The sequence below is a fragment of the Andrena cerasifolii genome, chromosome 3 (genome assembly GCF_050908995.1).
Source record: "Andrena cerasifolii isolate SP2316 chromosome 3, iyAndCera1_principal, whole genome shotgun sequence".
NCBI lineage: Eukaryota > Metazoa > Arthropoda > Insecta > Hymenoptera > Andrenidae > Andrena > Andrena cerasifolii.
In genome coordinates this window covers 9,895,509-9,915,466 of record NC_135120.1, presented here as the reverse complement: position 1 = coordinate 9,915,466, position 19,958 = coordinate 9,895,509, and the positions used below count along the sequence as shown (strand labels likewise).

Sequence of the window (19,958 nt, the reverse complement as noted above, 5' to 3'; positions counted from 1 at the left end):
CACACGTCCGCGTGCTGCAATCCCCCGTATCATCCCCAAGTTTTCATCTTACACAGACGTTGAGACGCGGGATAAAATCAGGAGAGTAAGTGGCTCGGTTCCGTCCGTAAAGATGCAACCCCGAAAATTGCCCTCGCGTCGCGTCATCCTCTTTAAAGTCCAGGACTATCGGCGTTTCCAGAGGGAAAACGTAATACGGCCGTGGAAAAAAAGCACCCCGCCCGTCAGACAACATTATCTGATGAATGGAGGGGTAGCACAACCTGTCTGGAGAGCTGCAGATCGTTTAAGTATGCCTGATAAATGGCATTGCAATGCCGTAGACCTGGAGTAAACAATCACGGTATTCTTTCTGTGTAAGTACACTAGACGAGGCTTAATCTCGCAGTTTGCTCGCGATAAGTTTCATTAAAAAATTCGCGCTGGACGCTTCATTAGGAACAACGGAGAGTGAATGAACTCCGGCTGCTTCTAATTCTTCAAAGTTCATGGCGATTCTGTTTGCCTGGAGCCGGAGGAATAATTTAAGAGATTGTACCTAGTCAGGCGGCCGAAAGAAGGCGAATATTTGTGAATTTTTTGTGCAAAAATCACGCGGATAAATCAGGATTTCAACTTTAAATAGCCGCCATTTTGTTTTGAATTAATATTTCGGAAAATTCTCTCCGTCAACCTGAGGATACATTAATATACAAATGAAATCTTCTTTGTTTTCTGATTTTAGATAATCTGCTTCCGAATGGCAGTGCTCAGCGCAAAAGCAAATTTTTAAAAACGCTTCTTGGATGTCGCTTGTTACTTTATTATAACCTTAAATATTTTTCTGCGAAAAAATTACCAAATGTTCTTTAAATGTTGCTCTTTTAAGCGCAAAAAGTTTTGTAAAAATATACGCTTCCGCTTCTTCAAAAAAAATTCACAAATATTCGCCTGTTTTCTAACCCCTTTAAGTAGCGGATTCTTTCTAGTAACGATGCATCATTTATATACTTCACTGTGACCTCCGCCACCCATAGTTACTTAAAGAAGAAACATCTTTCCCGTCGATCTAAATAATTTGTGAATAAAACGTTGATCGTTATATTAGTATTGTTATGATCCATGCACCGAGTACGTGTTTAGTCGTCAGATAGGAGAAAGCAATGGACGTGTCGAGACGTTCGGCTGGCCGATGAGCGGGGAACTGCGAATGCTCTTAAATGAGGAAGGGGGTAGGAGCGAACCAAAGTGGAAAAGAGTGTCGTGCAATACGAAAACGTTACCTGGGTATCTGAAAGGCGATTTCATCGAGCGAGTCGCTCGGCTGCAGAGGGGCGCGCTCAAAGAGCCTGCTTGGGCCCCGGTGGACCCTGTTGCCGGAATTCATCGATCCAGCTGTCGGCTGCGATTGGTCCGTACAATTGGTCCCACGTTGGCCACACCGATTCGTTTTTCCCTTATGTCTCTTTTTCCGTACCTCCTCCGCCTCACGGCGTAGGTTGTGCAGCCGGAAGAAGTACATTGACATCTCTGTTCCGAAGGAGGCGAGTACATTCGATCAGATGCTTGATCAACTGGGCGCCGACGAACGAGTACTTCGAAACTTTCATAGTGCAAACGAATCTTATTTTACGACCCGCCTCCCCCCCTATTGTTAGGATAGTTTCAGAGAAGGGAGGAAGGGGGGAGGCACAGGAGGAATGTGATTGTACCCCGGACCAACTAGCGAACTTTCCGAGGAAAGCTACTTAGAGGAGCTAAGTATATGTACACAGTTCTTGGTACGTCTAACATAGATCTGCTAAGTAGTTCCACCGAGAGCCTTCGAATAGGTCTAAGATGCACAGCATTTTCTTTAGCTCCCTTCGTTAATAATTTACCCTCATTACGATTCTTTGACTTCTCTTAACCCGGCGGGAGGCGCACCCTATATTGTAACACAGGTTGTCGCTACCGGGTCAAAAATACCGAAAATTGAAACGTAAAAAACCACGGTTTCAGAATATTTTTTTTAATTTTGTAATTTTTATGTTAAAGTACAGTGTTTTAAGAATCAAACAAAATTTATGAAATATCTTAAAATCATTATTAAAGTTCTTTAAACAATTGTAACAAAAACTCGAACAGTCTTCATATTTTCGCAACTAACAAGGGAACATCCCGAGTAATCATCGGAATACGAAGATTCGTGTAGCTTTCCATGTCAACATCAAGATATCCATAGTGTTGGAAAAGCTTCTATGAACAAGGAAGATTCGTTCGCACCAATCATCATTCTGAGCCTCTCCCATCGTGCAATCGTGCAACGCAGCGGTAACAGTGGGGCGAATTGCAGCGCACGACCACGAGCAAAGAAATAAAGAAACGAGAGAACCGAGGGGACCATGAGGATAAATAATTAGGTGACGGCGAAGGAGAATCTGTGCGTGACCTCGTGCACCACGCAATGTTGACATGCTAATTACAAACGCATCTCGCTCGCAACGCGCAAAGGTTTGCTACACGACGAATCAGGGGGGACTTGACATTTCAACCGGGCGTCTCGTTGCGCCTCGAGGACACGGTAAATACTACGTGACGTACTCCGCGCGGCGGAATCATGCAGCGGCATGCAACTATAACGGCGGTAACCACGGCTCACCGAAATACGAACTTCGAAATCTAAAGTTTGACAGTCGCAAACGGTACCCGGTGTTCACCGTTGACACTTCCACGAAATATCAATTAGACAGAAACAACCAGCCTGTAACAACTACGTGCAGTAAATTATTCAGAGCGTCTGACGCTCAAACAGCGTACACACAACAACTCGACTCACCGCCAGAAGTTAAGATAATTGATGTGTGCGTACAGATATCTGTCAACGATAAGGACTGACGGAATGTAGTTGGGAAAAGAGGCGACTGAATAGAGACCACGTGAGAGAGAACGCGAGAAATCTGACGCACAAAAAGGTCAACCGAAAAGGGAATTTTTTATTGCCCAGTCGTTCGTTTTTTATATTTCTCAGTTTGCAGTCCCTTTACCCTGCGTACATTCCGCGCTTGGAGATTTGCATAATGCAAAAGGGTGAAAATGTACATCCTATTAAAAGTCATGCGCGTCGCGCGATAACATTTCGTTGTACATATGTACGCGTTTGTCACGATTGGATCGATCGAATGCTCGGCAAACCTGCTAACAATGGACTCTTAAGTACGTAGTTAGGGCTCCCTGGAGACCATTCGTCAAACTTCTTTCTCCGGTTCTCCCCCTTCGCAGGCGGAATACCTCGGGATTAACTGAGAAACAGGCCGTCGCGTCTCTAGGCATTTATCATTCAACCAATCGTCATCGCGAAACTTATGTCTGACACGTGGGCGGATATTGGATATCGTATTCCTTCACTTTCTCCGTCACGTTTATTAACTTCGCCGAACTACGTGCGACAAATATGAATCCTGCGATCGTTCTTCGTCAACAACACATTCTTCAAAACTCCGACGTTACCACCCGCTAAATTATGTATTAAAGAACGAGGGAGAACAATGTTGCGACACGGCTTCGTACATTATTAATATCTGGTAGTTGCTGCTCAGTTTAACGAATAACCCGAAGGAAAGAGTAAGGTGAAGTTTGAACGCGTGACAATATGTTCTGCGCGTCAGTATGAGATACCTCCTTCTTCTCCAGAGTGGACAACCTTCCGAAGCACTGTTTTATTAACCGCTGGTAGAATTCCATTGCACAGGTGTCAGCGTTTAAGTAATCACCTGCCCTAATGGCGCAGAAAATTTCACAAAAAATGCAGAGCACTGAGGACGAGAATAAAATCAATTTCATGAAGACGCTACAGCCAAGTGAAGCAGCCCTTGCTTTGCTTTCTTAAGCTTTACTTCCTCTACTTCACCTATACAGTATCTCATATCCTCTTTACTATACTACATGCTGCGCATCAGCCATAAATCGAGAGTCAGCCTACACCTCTCGAAACCATCCGTGTCTGTGGTGTCGATGATAAAAGCCACGTGTAAAAGAGGCAAACGCTAAGCAGGTGTATCTCGAAAATACTGCGTCTGTCTATCCCCTGTATATTTGCGTATGTTCTGAACCACGCAAAAACAATCAAAATTACTCTGCTACTTCCCACAAGAACAGAATCCCATTGCATCATCCTCGCTCATAGCAGTGTCTCGATTCTCTTTAGTTCAAGAAATTCTAACAAGATTTTAAAGCCTCTTGACATAATTTCCCAGCGCTTATCTCAATTGCAAGTTTGTATATAAAAACCGATCTTCTAATCTGTAAAGAAGGTTTATCGTTCCCCAGAAGATGATTGATTATAGTATTGCTCAAAGTATTTCCAGCAAAAGTGATACCGTCAAATTTTCAATGCAAGCGAAGGAAGAAGAACGTCCGCGCAGTGAGCTGTGTGCGAATAAAATGTCATGGTGGCTCAAAATCGGTTCCGAAAAGATTATCTGCCGGGGAAATTATTCAAATTGTAAATGTTTCGCGCGAAAACGGTCTCGTGAAAATAAAAGGCTTACCGCATCAATTTGCAGCGCGACCCAAGAAACGACCTAGAGAAAAATGCTCCAGCCTTGTAGGATTATAAATCCGTAAGTGCAATTCTTTGTCGTGGTCAACAAGAAAGAGTGAACGTTGCACAGTCGCTCTTTTGTTTCTAGGGTTCTCTAGTGAAACCTAATTTTCTACACTTCTCGTCCGTTCAACACGTCCCTATTCTACTTGCTGCACGGTTGTGAAAGTCTATTCGATAAAGAAATCTGTAATGTCTTTAGGTGTTTCAAAAGTCATGTAATATAGAGGTATGATTTCCCCCAAAAACACTAATAATTGTAAATTCTACTTTGAACAGGGGCGGGGGGTTAAAAGTGAGAAATGAAAATCGATCACCCCAGGAAAATGAAATGTAATAAAGAAAGCGAATTGAATTGCGGGAGATTCGATTGATTCGCTGTGAATTATCTTTGCGAAAAAGGCATTCGTTCAATAAATAAGAATCCCCCAAAAATTAAGTTTCATGAACCACTTTATATTCCTTCCCGTGAAAACTTTATATAGGAAGCACTATGCGAGACAGAAAATTCAAACCTCTGGTAAAGAAGGAAATGCAGTGCTCGTAAATAAATGAACTTTTTCGTGAGCAAAGTGTCATGAATATAATTAAATTTTGCCAGCGTCGGGTCACGAAATAGAGAGAAGAGATAGTAAGTTACCTAAAAGACGGGGGTGTTCGAAGTGAAAGCTGACTTTTCGTCAGGAGTTACAGGCACGCCAACAAATATTTAGAAGCAGAGAATCCTTTGAATTCAAAGGAGGAGATTCGAAGCTTTTCCGCGTGAAAAAAAAAAATGATTTATTTAGTCATGCAGATTCTTTCCAGTTCGTTAGCCAACCTCTATGAAATAGTTCGAACGAAATATGCGCCGTTGGATGCGCGTCCACGCGGAGGCGTTTTCGGAGCGAGTAAACAGAGGAAGCTACATCGAGGTTAATCCGCGAGAGTTTCTTTAATTTCGGCCGTAAATATTTAACTAGCAATCGACCAAGTAGATGGCGTAAAAATAAATTGCGCCCACTGGTGTTTACAATCTTTCGAAAGACAAATGCTGCGTCTGGCTCCGTGGAACCATGCTGGGAGCGTTGGCGTTGCTCTTAAAATACGCGGCTCGCTCGTTTCAACTGTCAGCTGTGTATCCTGCAACTGTCAACGGTACAATCGACGACATAAACTAAACTGCCACCAGGCATGAAATACTTGCGTGCAATCTGTCAGAATCGCTATCGATGAAGGGCTGACATAAAATTCACGCTGCGGAATACAAAATAGAATTTGAGAGTGACTGACGTTATCGCGAAAAGGTTCCGAGCACCGATGTTTCAAATCCTCCTCCGCGCGAAACCGTCGGCCGTACGTAAAAACTGTGCGCAGCAGAAGAAAGGGGGAGCATGCCACGACTAATTCGACGCGGCCGATGATTCACTTCCATCTCCTGAACGCGACAGGAAGGCACCAAATGGCAGGGCTCTCCTGAGGTTAACCGAAGATGACCGGCTGCAATCACCGTAATGCTCTTCAGCATTGCGCAAGGTTAATTAAGTCGCCCGATCGCCGCAAACTCGATGTCGAGGCCACCTCGCAAGATGCGCCCCGAGAATACATTACGTTCGACTCTTTCCCGGTCGATGTTCTCGAGGACCCGCCGCGAATTTCGTTGGAAGTTACGATTCGATGCTCGAGCCATGTGGATGGCCACTCGAGGCGGAGCCCGGCTGCGGGAGAAAGGAAGCTTTACGATACTTGGAGGAGTTTGAAGACTCCCAGCATCCCATAAATCTATATTCAAGTAACTAATATCGGACTCCGGCAGTAGATCTCCCAAGTCTCCTATCGAGCAGCCTTTTTTTTTCAATTTTTAACGAAACTATTGCGCAGCTGCGTGATGCGGGGGTGAAGTCTGGAATTGAGGATTCTTTAACGTGCTTAGGGAATGTATCAACGTTACGAAGCTTTAACACGTGCCCAAAATAAGCAGGGTTACTTTCTGACGCAATAACGCCCTTCAGAATTCAAGGCATATCTTACATCCCAAGAAGTGGTGGCGCATAATGTCCTTTCAAAGAACATGGAAGTACACTTTTTCAGTGGAATCTACTCTATGTTGTTCCAGGCAGACACAGGAGGGGATCCCAACGGACGCTTGCTAAAGCACAACGCAATGGGAGCCAAGAGAGCCCTTCGACTCGTAACATTCTGCGAACTCTAAATCATTCTGGTCGCATCGAGCCCGAGTTTCCAACCTACTTCGTTCTTGTTGTACATGGGACTTCTTAAACGAACGATTGCGCAAATTCGATGCAGTTTCGCTGTACACCGCAATTGCCCGAAATCTCGCGGATGGACGCTCAAAATATCATCCGGAACTCAAATATCGAACAGATGATCGATAAAGAGAAAGTTGATTTGCGAATTGCCGGTGGACGATGAAAATGTGAAGCTACCGTATTTAGAAAATACGAAGAAATCGCGCGAAAATATCAATAAAGCTGCGGAAAAGTTTGCGGAAATAAAGTTGCATGGAAAATAACATTCGCCCGAGGCAATTGTGGGCAGGTTCAATATTTATTGAAACGTTATACATGCCATTCTGCATGTTACAGCTCCCTCAACGGTCCAACTTTCGTTATCGAAAACTACAACGGCTCATACACCTCCACAGCCCCGTGACTTCCCATTCTCTGTTATCCAGCTGCACTCCAACACTCTTAACAAACAGTTAATACATTGTACTTAAATACGAAATGACCCGGAATTCTCCTGCCGTTTCGAAACCCCTGAATATTAAAAACAAATTTCCAATTCGATAGTACTTCGAATGAAGATTCCTGATATTTATTATTTGTCTACGTAGCCAGATGAAAATATGCGCGACGCTGGCCACCAGTAAGACCATGAAGAACTACATCGTCGATGCTTTCAGAAATGCACGTTGATGCACAGCAGGGCGAAACCGATAGATCGCGCGTTTCCTTTGGAGTCGAAGGATCAAACGAAGACAGGAGGAGGGGTGTACGCGGGCAGAATACAAGTCGGCGAAATAAATAGCCACAGAGGAGAGTCAATTTTTCAAAGTTAATACAGTTACTAAGCGGTTGATTCGCGCCTCTTGCTAGCTGGTGTTTCGCGGCTACTTCGCCGCGGCGACAAAGGTTCGGCGATTAATTCCGCCAGGCAGGAACCGGGTCAAAGACTCAAAGGCTATTACCCGACTTAACGTACTCGACGCTCATTGCTGAGTTCTAGAGGCTATCGGTGGAAGATATCCTTGCTGGTGTTGTCTCCCGTGGAAGCATTTCCGCACGGAAATGCGAGGCTTCCTTCATCAAATATTCGGTATCCGTCTGACACTTCGAGCGTGAATATTGTAATTAAATACCTTCGTCGGGTATAGTCGTCCGTTTCGACCGTGTTAAAGTGGCTCGCGTGGTAAAAAGAATGGCGAGGAATGAGGTGCAAACAGGATTTGGGTAATTTGTCCTGGAAGTACAAAGATCGAAATTGTGCAGTGAAACTTTTCTCCTTTGGGAAGGAAAGCAACGAAGAAACGCAGGGACGAAAGAACTTTGACGATACGTGGGTACCTTAATAATGAAACTTAAGTAAACTCGATTGGCTTTCTCTAAATTCGAAGTCTCCTGCTAAGAACAGTGAAACTTGCACGTTCGTCTTCTTTTTGGGGAGGAAATCTCTGTTTAGGAAATACATGTGAGAAATGAAGAACTGACGTACTGTCAAGCATCGCTTGATGTGTACAGTGATACATTAATAACTATTAAATGAATAAACATTGCTAGGGCACTGCAGCTCTAGCAGCGTGCAAGGCGTGCATGACTCTATGTAAAAGAAGAGTGCCAGGACCAAAAATAGAAGTATGAAATGCTGGACAATAGACGATGGTCACTTAAGGTCTATCATTCACTGGCGTAGGTGCTTTCTGTGGACCGACTGTTCGTTGCTCCGTTGTAACTAGCACTAAGTTCTAGTTTGAAAACAATTCTGTCCAAGCTGCTTGCAGCAAGAAGTTCTGCGAAATAATTAATTACAGAGAGTGCCGGCATCTTCCAAGTGGCACTGCAATTTAGTACTTCGGATGCAAAAGAGGATCGATGCAATATTTCCACGATCGATAGGAAATTCAGAAGTCAGTACTAACACAAGTAGAAATTGAAGAAGTGGAACTTGACGAAACGATTACAAAATCAATCGAATAGCTAGTACAAGTGCCAAAACTATTGAAAATATAATATACAGGCCTTAGGAGGCACAAGCCATTGAAAATTAAGTAAAAATAAACCTCGAAATAGCTTTAAATCTTGAAAACAGCAGGCCGGATCAGCGTTCACTAGGGAATTCAATCCTGAGATCCCGGCTGTTTTTTGGATTCTAAAACTCCCGGGATTTGATATATCAAGTCGTAACTTATCCCGAGAATTTCGAGAATTTTTAAAAACCCAAATTGCTTTATGAACAACTGAAAAATATAAAAATGGAATCCAAAAAAACAGCCGTAATCCCGGGATTGAATTCCCTAGCGTTCACCCTAATGCCTAATGGTCAAAAAAAGAAATGTTGTCAACTACCCTTTAAGTACACTGCAAAGGGAACACTGACGAAAGAGGAACGGACGGACCGAGTCGATCGAGTGTCCCTAAGTCAGCGCCTCCTTGCATCGGAAATCCGTTCGAGCAGTTTGAGCGCGCAGCGGCACGAATTAGCGTGGCTGTTTCGAGCGATTTAACCCTCTCCCTCGATCGACTCTGCCAAGAGACAGGGAGACTCCGTCTCGAGGTTCCGACCTATTTAACGATCTTCTTGCCACTTTCGGACGCTGCTCGATCCGCCCGCGTCTATAACTGGCGAACTCTGCCCTTTGGTGCACGCAATCACTCCCTCCGTGCCACGGAATTCACCCCCCGACGCCGCGTAAACGCGCCGCAGCATTCGGTTCCGTGTCCCAGTTTGCTCTACGCGGCTCTGAGCTTGCAAGCTTAAGGCGCACGCAATATGCACGCCGTGTCCCGGTCCCTCCGCTAATGCAATCGCCTGAATATTGGTTGTAATAACGTCGACTCTGATAGCGACACGGAGAGGGCGGTGGAAATTAAGCGAGCGTATCGAAGTAAACCGGTCGCTTTGTCCCGTGAAATTCTACGTAGCGACGGCGACCACCTTCTACGGGGAGACCGATCGACGTGACTCGTGCTCCTCGACAAGATCTCAACCGTTCCAGGAAACTTCGAAACCGTTGGGGAGGCTACCACGTGCTCTTGTAATGCGAGCCATCGAAATGGGAGAGTTTAGGACTCGAGGAGTTTGCTTCGAACTTCGTATTCGATGTAAGCGCATTGTTGGAACACAGGATGAGCTAGGGGGGGGGAGGAATGTTGATTGTGAATTACATCGAGGGAATGGAGGGCAGGTAGAATTTGTCGCGCAGATGCAATCATCTGTCACGGGCCGAAGTTAATCTTGCGCGGCTAGAGTGATTGGGGTGCTCCACGCAATGGGACACGTGACACCTACGATGGTAACTTGTGGGAGACGCTGCGAGTATGGAGGGTGGAACGAGCATGGACTTTTTATTAGTCATTGCTCGACCTCTCGTGAGCAGTGTAGGTGGAAGGCCGAGGGCCGTTGGTCAATATTTTTTTGCAGGTTTGCGACAATTTGCTTGGATAGGTTGCTGGGAGAAATGTGCAAACTGCGAAGGTAGTTGATAAACGTAAACAGCAAAGCAAGTTATAATTGATTTAAGTTGGTAGTCGGGAGAGACCCTAGAAGTTTTTCCTCGGTTTAATCAATTAGTCTTCCTTAGCAAAGTCTGATGAGAACCGTTTAAACGTAGTTTATGCCATTAAATTAATACTCGACCGAGGAAAAGATTTATTAAGAGAAGAACAAGAGCTGGAAAAGGTGCTAGAAGCCTTCTCAGAGATTTCGATAATCATGATACACGAACAGTCGAAATCACCGGGCGAAGTATGCATGGGAAAACTAGCAGCAAATCGAATTGATTGGTCCAGCGAAAGCAATGTACATATGCACGCATGGTGCGTTGCCTCCGAGTGCACAATAATAATGTAATGCTCATACAATGCCGATTGCCTGGTGTATTGACGCCTGTTTCAAAAGAGGTTCAGCGGTTGTTTACTGTGAAATGCTGGATTAATTGAAAATTCCATGTAAACAGTTGTTTGTATGTAAAACACAGCCAGTTGTAAACTTGGTTCATACATTTAGTAGCGGGTATTAAACAATTATGATACCTGCGCGGAATGGGACGACAACGTGGTCTAACGTCGTTGCCTTTACGGTGACAAGCTGGCCCAACTGTACGTATCCAATTTTCTCTAGAACAACGCGAATAAGAAGTTTCGAGCACGAAGATTCACGGGTGGATTCGTCGGGCAACGTCTGGGGATTTACGAGGGGCGCCGCGAGAACTCCCCGTAGCGATTTAATGTCTGGATAAGTCGAAAGAAATGAGTCGCGCTGGAAAGTCGACGCCGATGGGGAACAACGGCACAGAAGTTACACGGGTCTGGTGGTTTCCATGCCGCAATGCAGGGGGCCAAGTCATTAACTCGACTGTTTAACGCGGCTAACGGGCATTCGCCCCTACACGCAATATCCATGTCCTCGCGTGATGCGAGAATTCGCATGACGATTACAGTCGACGTTTCGGTGGCGTAAAAAAAAATCGTCGTTCCAAATGCTCGGCTCGTTATTTCAAAAGTTACCGCACGATTGTCCATGATCGCACGTTACAGCGATTTTCCTGTAATTCAAGCACAGTCGCGTGGAGAGTATCGCGAAACGTTTCCCCCGCAAGGAGACTAGGCAGTGGAAAAATCGATTTTTTATTGCGTTTTCCGAAAGTACTATCTTTTCTGAATAAAATGCCGCTTGGTTTATAGTAGAGTTCGCAGAATTGTAGATTTGGCAGCTAAAAACGTCAAGCGGCAACCTATAGCGTCGCCTTTGCCCAGAAACTTTAAACGCGCTTTTCTCGAATATTTTCTTCCTGATTGCGAACGAACGGAGGTTCAGATCGGCTTGGAAAAATTACAGGATGTGTAAAACATGTGCCATTTCCGGGCAAACCTCTGATATGGTCCGTAAAATTTCGAGATTTTCATCTAAAAATTAAAAACTCACCGGATTTTAGTGGCGCACAAACAGGAACGAATTTTTCTCGAAAAAAATCGCCGTTTTTCAGCCACCAATCGCATAATTTTGATTCAATTTTTGTTTTTATCGGTTTGCCCGAAAACTATGAATCCAACAAACAAGAATCACACCATTGAACTCGGATTACGTCACACTTTAAGACCGGTATTAGGGCAAAAGGACGGAGAAACGGTTAAATGTTTACCCGTCTGCAGCGCCATTTTTAAAGCACATATATATTTCTTACCAATTTTTTTTTCAATCTGTATGGTAGTAATAAACATTGGGTAAAAGGATACATCTGGATTTTCTTTCATTTTTTTACAAATAAATAAAGGACAGAGTATCTTTCTCACTGAAAACGACTGCCTAGTCTCCTTAAGCTGCGGCGAAAACAACTTGCTTTTATACGATTCAAATGGCACGTACGTACTCCGGCATGAACGTGATATCACTGTTTGCATTTACGACTCATAAAACGTCGACTTGATAGGAGCAACCAAACTCGGGGATCATCAAACGATACGATAATATACCGAGAGAGTAGATGCAAACACATACTGCACGATCATCCGCGAATCTACTGAATCGCAGAAACGAATCTCTGCTTCAATGAACGCGAATCTGCAATCCCTAGTGGCACGTAAATTAGAACAGTAATGTATGCAAACTCCTTGTACGAAGATTTCATTGTAAGCAAAACGGATGGATCGACGGGAGGGCTGCAATATTCCACAGTTTGTTTTATTCGATCATTGAAAAACAGTGCCGCCGACAAATCCCGTTTGTATTCCTCGTGATCCGTGATTGATTTCTCCATGAACTTCTGGTAAAACCCTGCACAACTCTCTCTGCAGAAGATTCTACTGAATTCCTTAATCATGGGAGAATAAATAATTCCGAATAGAAATCCGTTTCCACCGGGCTTTTCACGAAACGTCTAATACCAATCTAGCGAACACCTGAAACCTCTATCAATCTCGTTTAATAATAAGCCCCATGATGAGTAAACTACCGATTCAAAACTACCGTGTGTTGAACTTGCAGGCGGAATTTCGCGTGAGCGATGAGATCGTTCGTTTTCATATGCATAAGCCAGGAAAGATATACAAACCAGGCGACCGCGTTTCAAACGAACGCGCAGAAGGCAGCTACAGTAGCAGGAGAACGATACTTTTGTACGTTCCTAGGTTTCTACTTCTAATTTCACTGTAAAAACCACACGAGCATTCTCTGTTAATTGACGTTCCCGCAATTGCCGATTTATAGCGCGGCAGATAAAAGCATAGAAGCGAAGCATGCAGGAGTGAGCGCATTAACCCTTTCACGCGTAAAACGTTTAGAATGAAATCCTCATTAACTGCGTTTCTGCTGGCCCAATTTCCCCATCGACATTTCCCGTTGTTCCTTTCCCAACTGTCACACATTTCAGAACTTTCACGGCTAGAGCTTCTGTCGCATACTACGTCCAATTATTTCAACCGTAATCGCGGAAAAACTCCGTAGCGGAGCTTCTCCTAGCCGGAAAAGTTTCAAGAACAGAGGTTCGAAGTTTCGAGGGAACTGCAAACGAAGTGCAAGGCGGAGCAACTACTCTACGGTGCACACCCGCGCGAAAGGGTTAAGGAAATGCCTCACTCGAACGAATAATTATTTATTAATCGACTTCGACATGCGTTTGTGCGACGTTAATTCAAAGTACACCAACTTACACTCAAGACATTTCGTGCAACAAGTATATAACACTCTGTTCTTTTTGAACATGGCTGTGCACAATACCTGACGATCGTTTCGCACTTAACACTTTGTACGTTTCGTTTTTTTTTTGTTCTATGCTTTTTTTCGGTCGCCGATTTCAAAGCAACGTGCTGGAGAGTCGCCTCGTTGTGCTGCGGGTCAATGTTTCGATGCTTCCACGGATAGAAGCTCGGAGATATTGTTGACGACTGAACTTGATGTTTATAAAGGTTTAAAAAATATCTGTGATCTCTGTGCTTCTCTTTCGTGATTCTCTCGCTTTCTTCCTCGGCCCTTCTACGTTAATTGACTGATTTCTCCTCTACAGAGTGGCCCCATGGATGGCGGATAGGGTAAAGATGATACAAATTGGGATATGGATCGATAAAAACTATGAATCCTTTCTTCTTCTTAAGGGAAGCTTCCTCTTCTTGTTGGTCCACGGCGTTACACTTTCAGTGGCCTATCGTAGATACAGTGATTGACTACGGACGAAAATTCTTCTTAGCTTAGGTGCTCGGGGATTCGGGGTGATTTCACGGCTGCCTCACTCTTGCCGCGACTGCAATTAAGATCGCGGTTCTTCGTCAAAGTGGGCTCGACAGATCGGTGCTCTCCTTCGTAAATTGTACGGCGCTTTCGGCAAACTGCTGGCGAGCGCGATACAAATGGGAATTTTGTTAAACAGGTGGAACGAAGCGCCGTGTCTTTCCTGAATCGTTCGTAACACGTGTCGTTACGAAAGTGCGATGTTAGTGGTTTAATAATCGCACCAACGGTTAATTTCGTTGCAATTGAAGACAGATTAAATGTACAGTGCCGGACGAAAGTATTGGGACACCCTTTAAAAGAGAGAAACTTTTTTAAAAATGGTTCAAACGACTTAAACGAGAAATAGTGAACGTCGCTTTTTTAACTTTTTTGTTATCTGAGCCTGCAATGGAAATTTAAAAATCCCGTTTGTAGATTTAAGTAAGTTGTATACATGCTGAAAATTTCAACAAAACATCGTCGGTTAACGTAACTATGAGCTTCAAATTGCAACTGAGATAAACCTAAAGATTTTACATATTTCGATGCCTGTCGCTTGTTGCATTGCACGCGAAGAAAATATTTCGGGACTCAATTTTGAGGAAGTATAAATATGATAAGCTTTTTCAACAATGTACAGAAGAGGGACACAAGAAGCTTCTGAAATTATGATCAGAAACACATTAAGTGGATGTATCCGCTGATCGAAACAAAGAAGTTTAATTATTATAGCTGTTTTTTACTTATAATTTGTATTATAGGTAGAGTGAATTCTTGTTATATAATGTCTTTAACCAGAAACTTTCTAACAATTAATACAGAATCGTCGTACCAGTCAATCAAATCTTCTAATCTCTAAATCAGGCGAAAGCCTGGGCTCAAAAACTCCGCTACACTCGAAGAGCTATGCAGCGCCTGAAATTGCTTTTTCAAAAAGTAGGATGTCGTCCACTTCCTCCTATAACCGTCTTCCCTTCCCCTGGTATGCAGTTCAATGCTAAAAGTTCACTAGGAAGAGCTACCTCCGCGTTTCATCTGAATTTCATACGACGAATAAATTCGTGTTCTTCTTTCTTGCTATTTTCTCACGTGAAATGTACCCCTCCAATTTCTATCGGTCCCACCAATGCGGCACATTAAATTCATACAATACTCTTTTAAGAATCTTATATCCAATTTGCTAATGCATAAGAATTGTTTGCAGTTGAGTAGTCTCAAGCACCGAAGAAGATGACGAGAATAAGTGCAATTATAAAATCCTTGCGATGTAACGGTATTGCCCATCTATATATCAAGCGGAAAGCACAAGAGTTGCACAATCGTCTGAATAATCGATGGACTTTAAAGTTCTGACGATTCCACATACCGGGATGCGCATAAAATGTTCGTCTGCGTCGCATTCGAGGAAACGTAATAAAGGTACTTTTACTGGTAAACTAGAATATTGATATTTTATACCGAGGTGACGGTCTTTTCGAAACGTGGCATATACCTATGTATACCTGTGACGCGTATTTCCCTGCTTACATAAAATTCACACGTTACTTCTTTGCGCTCTGGCTTGAACGTTTTCTAAATGAAATACCGATTTTGATTATCACAGTTCGACAGAATTTGACTTTTTCTTCGGACTTGTTACATTCAATAACCGTTTCTTATAGGTTTTCGTGCGCTGAAAACGAATCCGCAAACCGTTTGTCGCCATCGCCCTCAGTTTTTGAGAAATTCGACTTTGAAGGAAACTGCAGATTTTCAAATTTGAACATCTTTTGTGTCGAAACGGTATTAGTTATTCGGTTGCTCGTTACGTCAAATTATTCTGTGATCCCTGTCAAATGCAACGATATAAGTTATTATTGAATTATAAGTATTTAAATATGTTTAAACAGCGATTAAAGGGAAAAGGACATCCGAAATGCACCCATTTTTGCAGGTATCTTTCAATTTATTTCCAAAACTAAGGGCCTAGGAGAAAGTCTGACCATTCCACGCGATGCAGCAGACATTTTTCCTTCGGAAGGCATCAACAGAACTGGTAAGTCACGTTTTGTTATCAATACAGAAGCGAAATAGTTTGGCAAAACGTGCGGCGTCGACAGTGGTAGTCAACGGCGGCGCGCGATCCACTGCCGCTCAGCTTAACACAATCGCTTAAAGCGCGTGAACTGTGTTACATCCTGCACCGAGTTACCGCCGAGACAAAGAGCAGGAGCCTGCAGCAGCAGTTTGCATTTAATTTTATGAAGAAATATCCTAGAACTTTATCAAGGAACCCTTTGAAAGTAGAAGAATGCAAGGAGCGCTAAGAAAATCAATCGAACTATAATTCTAGTCGAATATACATTAAATGTAAATTCGAGTGAAACAAAAGAATCGTTTTCAACGTGCGCCGAGTGTCACACAAACCAACCACTAGAAACTTAAACCCAGAACTGGAAAGGGCGAAGAAGGAAGTTGCAGAATCAATTTGAATAAAAGTCCACTTTGTCTGAATCAGATCCATTAATTTCTCGCCTGTGGCAGCACCGACATTGACAGAAATTACTTTCAACTTGCAAATCATGGAGACCCGTTTGTCTCCCCCTTTTAATTCCAGCGGGTGTCTTTGTCTCCAGAGAAGCACGTCAAATTCACGAAATTAAGGCGAGGAAACAGTAGCAATTGCACATTTCATGCTCATTACTGTGTTAATGGAACATCTGAAAGTCCCCAGCCCTCCCCTGGCGTCGCAGTGTTTCCAAGATAGAAATTTGTTTCGCCCGCGATATCCCGTTTGATCGATGAAGCACGAACCTCCATTGACAGTGCTGTAAACGCATCGTAGGAGAGGTCTTCCGGAACTTTTAGAATTGCATTGTACCGTGTTCATTCGCCCCTGGAAATCATCGCGCACCGTGTATGGGTATTGGATTTGTAATTCGCCTGCACCAGGCGGTTCCGCGTGATTGATGCTGAATTGAATTTAAGCTCACTACCGATATGATTTTATATGAAATGCCGTTTGGCGCGAGCTTTCGTCGACATTTGGAATTTCATGCGAACGGAATCTTTACAATGATATTTCACGCACACGTTCTGCGTGTAATGTACAAGTGGCGTTAAGGTATAGAGCAACACTGGCAAAATACATGGGCGTGTTTTAGGAGTTAACTACAGGAGGCTTTCGCGTAAAGCAGTGCTTAAATACTTAACAGACACGTACACCTCATCGTGTATCATAAATGACTCTCATCAAAGTTAAAATGGTCTAAATATCTCAAAGTCTACCCTCCAGTCAAGGATAAATTGAGGTAGTTCGGATGAAAAACTGGAATTTCCTTTGAAATTCTATCTTTTTCGCCCTTCCTGTCTCGAGCAAACTTTTTGTTGTATGAAACTCGTCTTAATACTAAATGACTTCGTAGGAACCACACTTTCTTCAAATATCTCATCCAGTTCTAACGCAGATACTTCCTTCTTCTGTATGTAGTTCATATTTATTCTATTATTCTATTAAGGGGTTACCTACCGTCAGGAGGTAGAAAAATAATCGAATCTTTGGGAATTTATTTCAGAAAGTACATGCATATTTTTATGCAATGGCTTTTGTATTCAGATGAGGGATACTTTAACAGGTTATTATATTATGTTTTGGTATAAAAATATTTAGTTATTGCGCAATTACAACTGATTTCCCGGAAGCTGTTTTTAGAAACATGTTTTGCGGTGATCAATATTATTCGGAACTGGGTTATCTGAAATAAAAAACCGAAGAAGATTTAGTTAGTACGATAGTTTATCTAGTCTTTAATCGTTCCGTTTTATAAAATATTAATCTGGGACAAAATGGCAGATGTTTAAAGTGAAATGTTCGATTTTCTTAGAAAAAGCACTCGTTTTTCATCCATAAAATAAAAACTATGCATTGGAAAAACAAATGCTTCGATTAAAGACTAGATTTGAATGTCTAGAAGAAACCTACAAAGTTTCAGAAAGATTGGTAAAGTGGTTTTGAAGAAATCGTGGTCACCGGTCTAAAAACAGCTTCCGGGAAATCAGTTGTAATTTTGCAATAACTAAATATTTTTATATCAAAACATAATATAATAACCTGTTAAAGTGTCCCTCATTTGAATACAAAAACCATTGCATAAGACTATGCATGTACTTTCTGAAATAAATTCCCAAAGAATCGATTCTTTTTCTACCTCCTGACAGTAGGTAAGTCAGGCGGCCGAAAAGAGGCGAATATTTGTAATTTTTTTTTGTAGAAGTGGAAGCGTATATTTTTGCAAAACTTTTTGCGCTTAAAAGAGCAACATTTAAAGAACATTTTGTAATTTTTTCGTAGATAACGCACACCTATTCTGATGCGTGTACTTCTACGCTGAGAGCTCGGTTTGGCCTACACGCCAGGAGCTTGGCACTATCCCCACCACTTCTGGCTGACTCTTCTTCTGCGAAGGCGAAAGCGAGATGGAACGAGAGCGAGTCAGAAAACGCTGAGAAAAGGAGCACCGAGGCAGGCAAACGGTGTGGTGGGAGAATACCCCTCACGAAACTCACCGGCCAATACATCTGGCTTCGACCTTAGGTATAACCCCTTAATTCAATTCACCACCTTTCGCTTCCTTGTACTCACAAGAGTTCGTACACTATTTCGATTGTTTCCTTCACTATCACAGGTACACACTGCGTGGGGGTTTCCACACGAGGGAAGAATACTGTACAAAATATCCGGGCTCTAATTCAATTGTCAGTCGCGCACGTTTTCGCGAATCGTCGAAGTACTCGTGCAGTGTTATTCGGTGAAAGAACGCAATCACAGGATCCGGGTCAAACGGTGCACTAATTACGACATTCGATCTGTTTTGCAGCTTCCAAGCGGACTGATCGTTTCCTGTAATTACCTCGCATCGGGGCGCACCACGAACGACACCCGTCTACTAATTTCACGACGGACACACCGTAGATGGAGGATATTCGATTAATTGCACAGCTTTTCATCCGACACCCACTGTACACCCACCCGTAGCAATGTGAAAGGTGGCCTTGACGACGTGCTGGGGGGTCTGAAAGTGCTAGATTAAATTAAAGCCCGACTGTCGCACGCTACGACTTGATCTGCAACCAGCCTACCCTATCACGACAATAGACGGAAGATAAAATTGGAGGAGGGAAATATTTTCCCATCCACATTCGCGATGCTGTTGCTCCGTCTGTTAATTGGACATGTTCCGCGAAAGAGAAACAGAATTGGAATTGGTTCAAGGAAATTGTTGATTTCAGTTTAACGATGAAGACCTGGATCACGGTACATTAGGCTTCATTGTTTTTCATCGTAATTGGCAGTCGTATAAGTATCTTACACCCCTCGACTGTATACAACGCATCACTCTCTCTGCAATATCGTACTATGATTAAATTATCGAGCAATTCCACTGCGCCAGGTAGGTATTAATTTATAATTAACGTGGAATATGTATTAATGATGCTATGATACGAATGTTTTAATATTACCTCTGGTAATTGTATATTGATTGGTAATGATACTAATGATGCTTGTTGCAGTTTTTAATACCAATTAAACGCTGCATCTAAACCCGATTTAACGATGTGAATAAAGGAGACGGGGCAACGTGGAAAGTTTAATAACTGGTGATGCCAACATTTACATACATTTTAAGGAAATAATTGTTTAAAGATATTATCTACCCGGAAACAGTGGAATCACTGCTTCCACATTAATCCTATCCTATGATCGACAAGGATACCGTATATGTGCATCACCAAGTTGGGTCCTTTTTTATGAAATATTCATTCGGCAACACGTGAGCCGTGGGTGTACAACGATATCAGTACCTCGAAATATTCATAAACAATTCAGTCCTCGACGGTCGAGCATAAAAATTGCATTTTATGGAAGTGCCGCGATTTATTATGCGTTATAATTTCGTCTTCATTAATCTATGATAATTACCACGCTCGACAACAT

The 19,958-nt window shown here is 42.9% G+C and overlaps 1 protein-coding gene across 5 annotated transcripts in view; it reads right to left on the bottom strand.

The window, feature by feature from the left end:
- Slo2 (slowpoke 2) overlaps positions 1 to 19,958 on the bottom strand; it is a 146,729-nt gene that overhangs the window by 82,269 nt on the left and 44,502 nt on the right. For 3 of the 5 annotated variants that reach the window (XM_076809176.1, XM_076809177.1, XM_076809178.1), the window contains exon 2: positions 1,263 to 1,509. The exons of the other annotated variants lie outside the window; for them this stretch is intronic. In XM_076809176.1, coding sequence (XP_076665291.1) covers positions 1,263 to 1,509 — 247 coding nt within the window. The remainder of the gene's footprint in view (positions 1 to 1,262; positions 1,510 to 19,958) is intronic. 5 annotated transcript variants of the gene reach the window in all.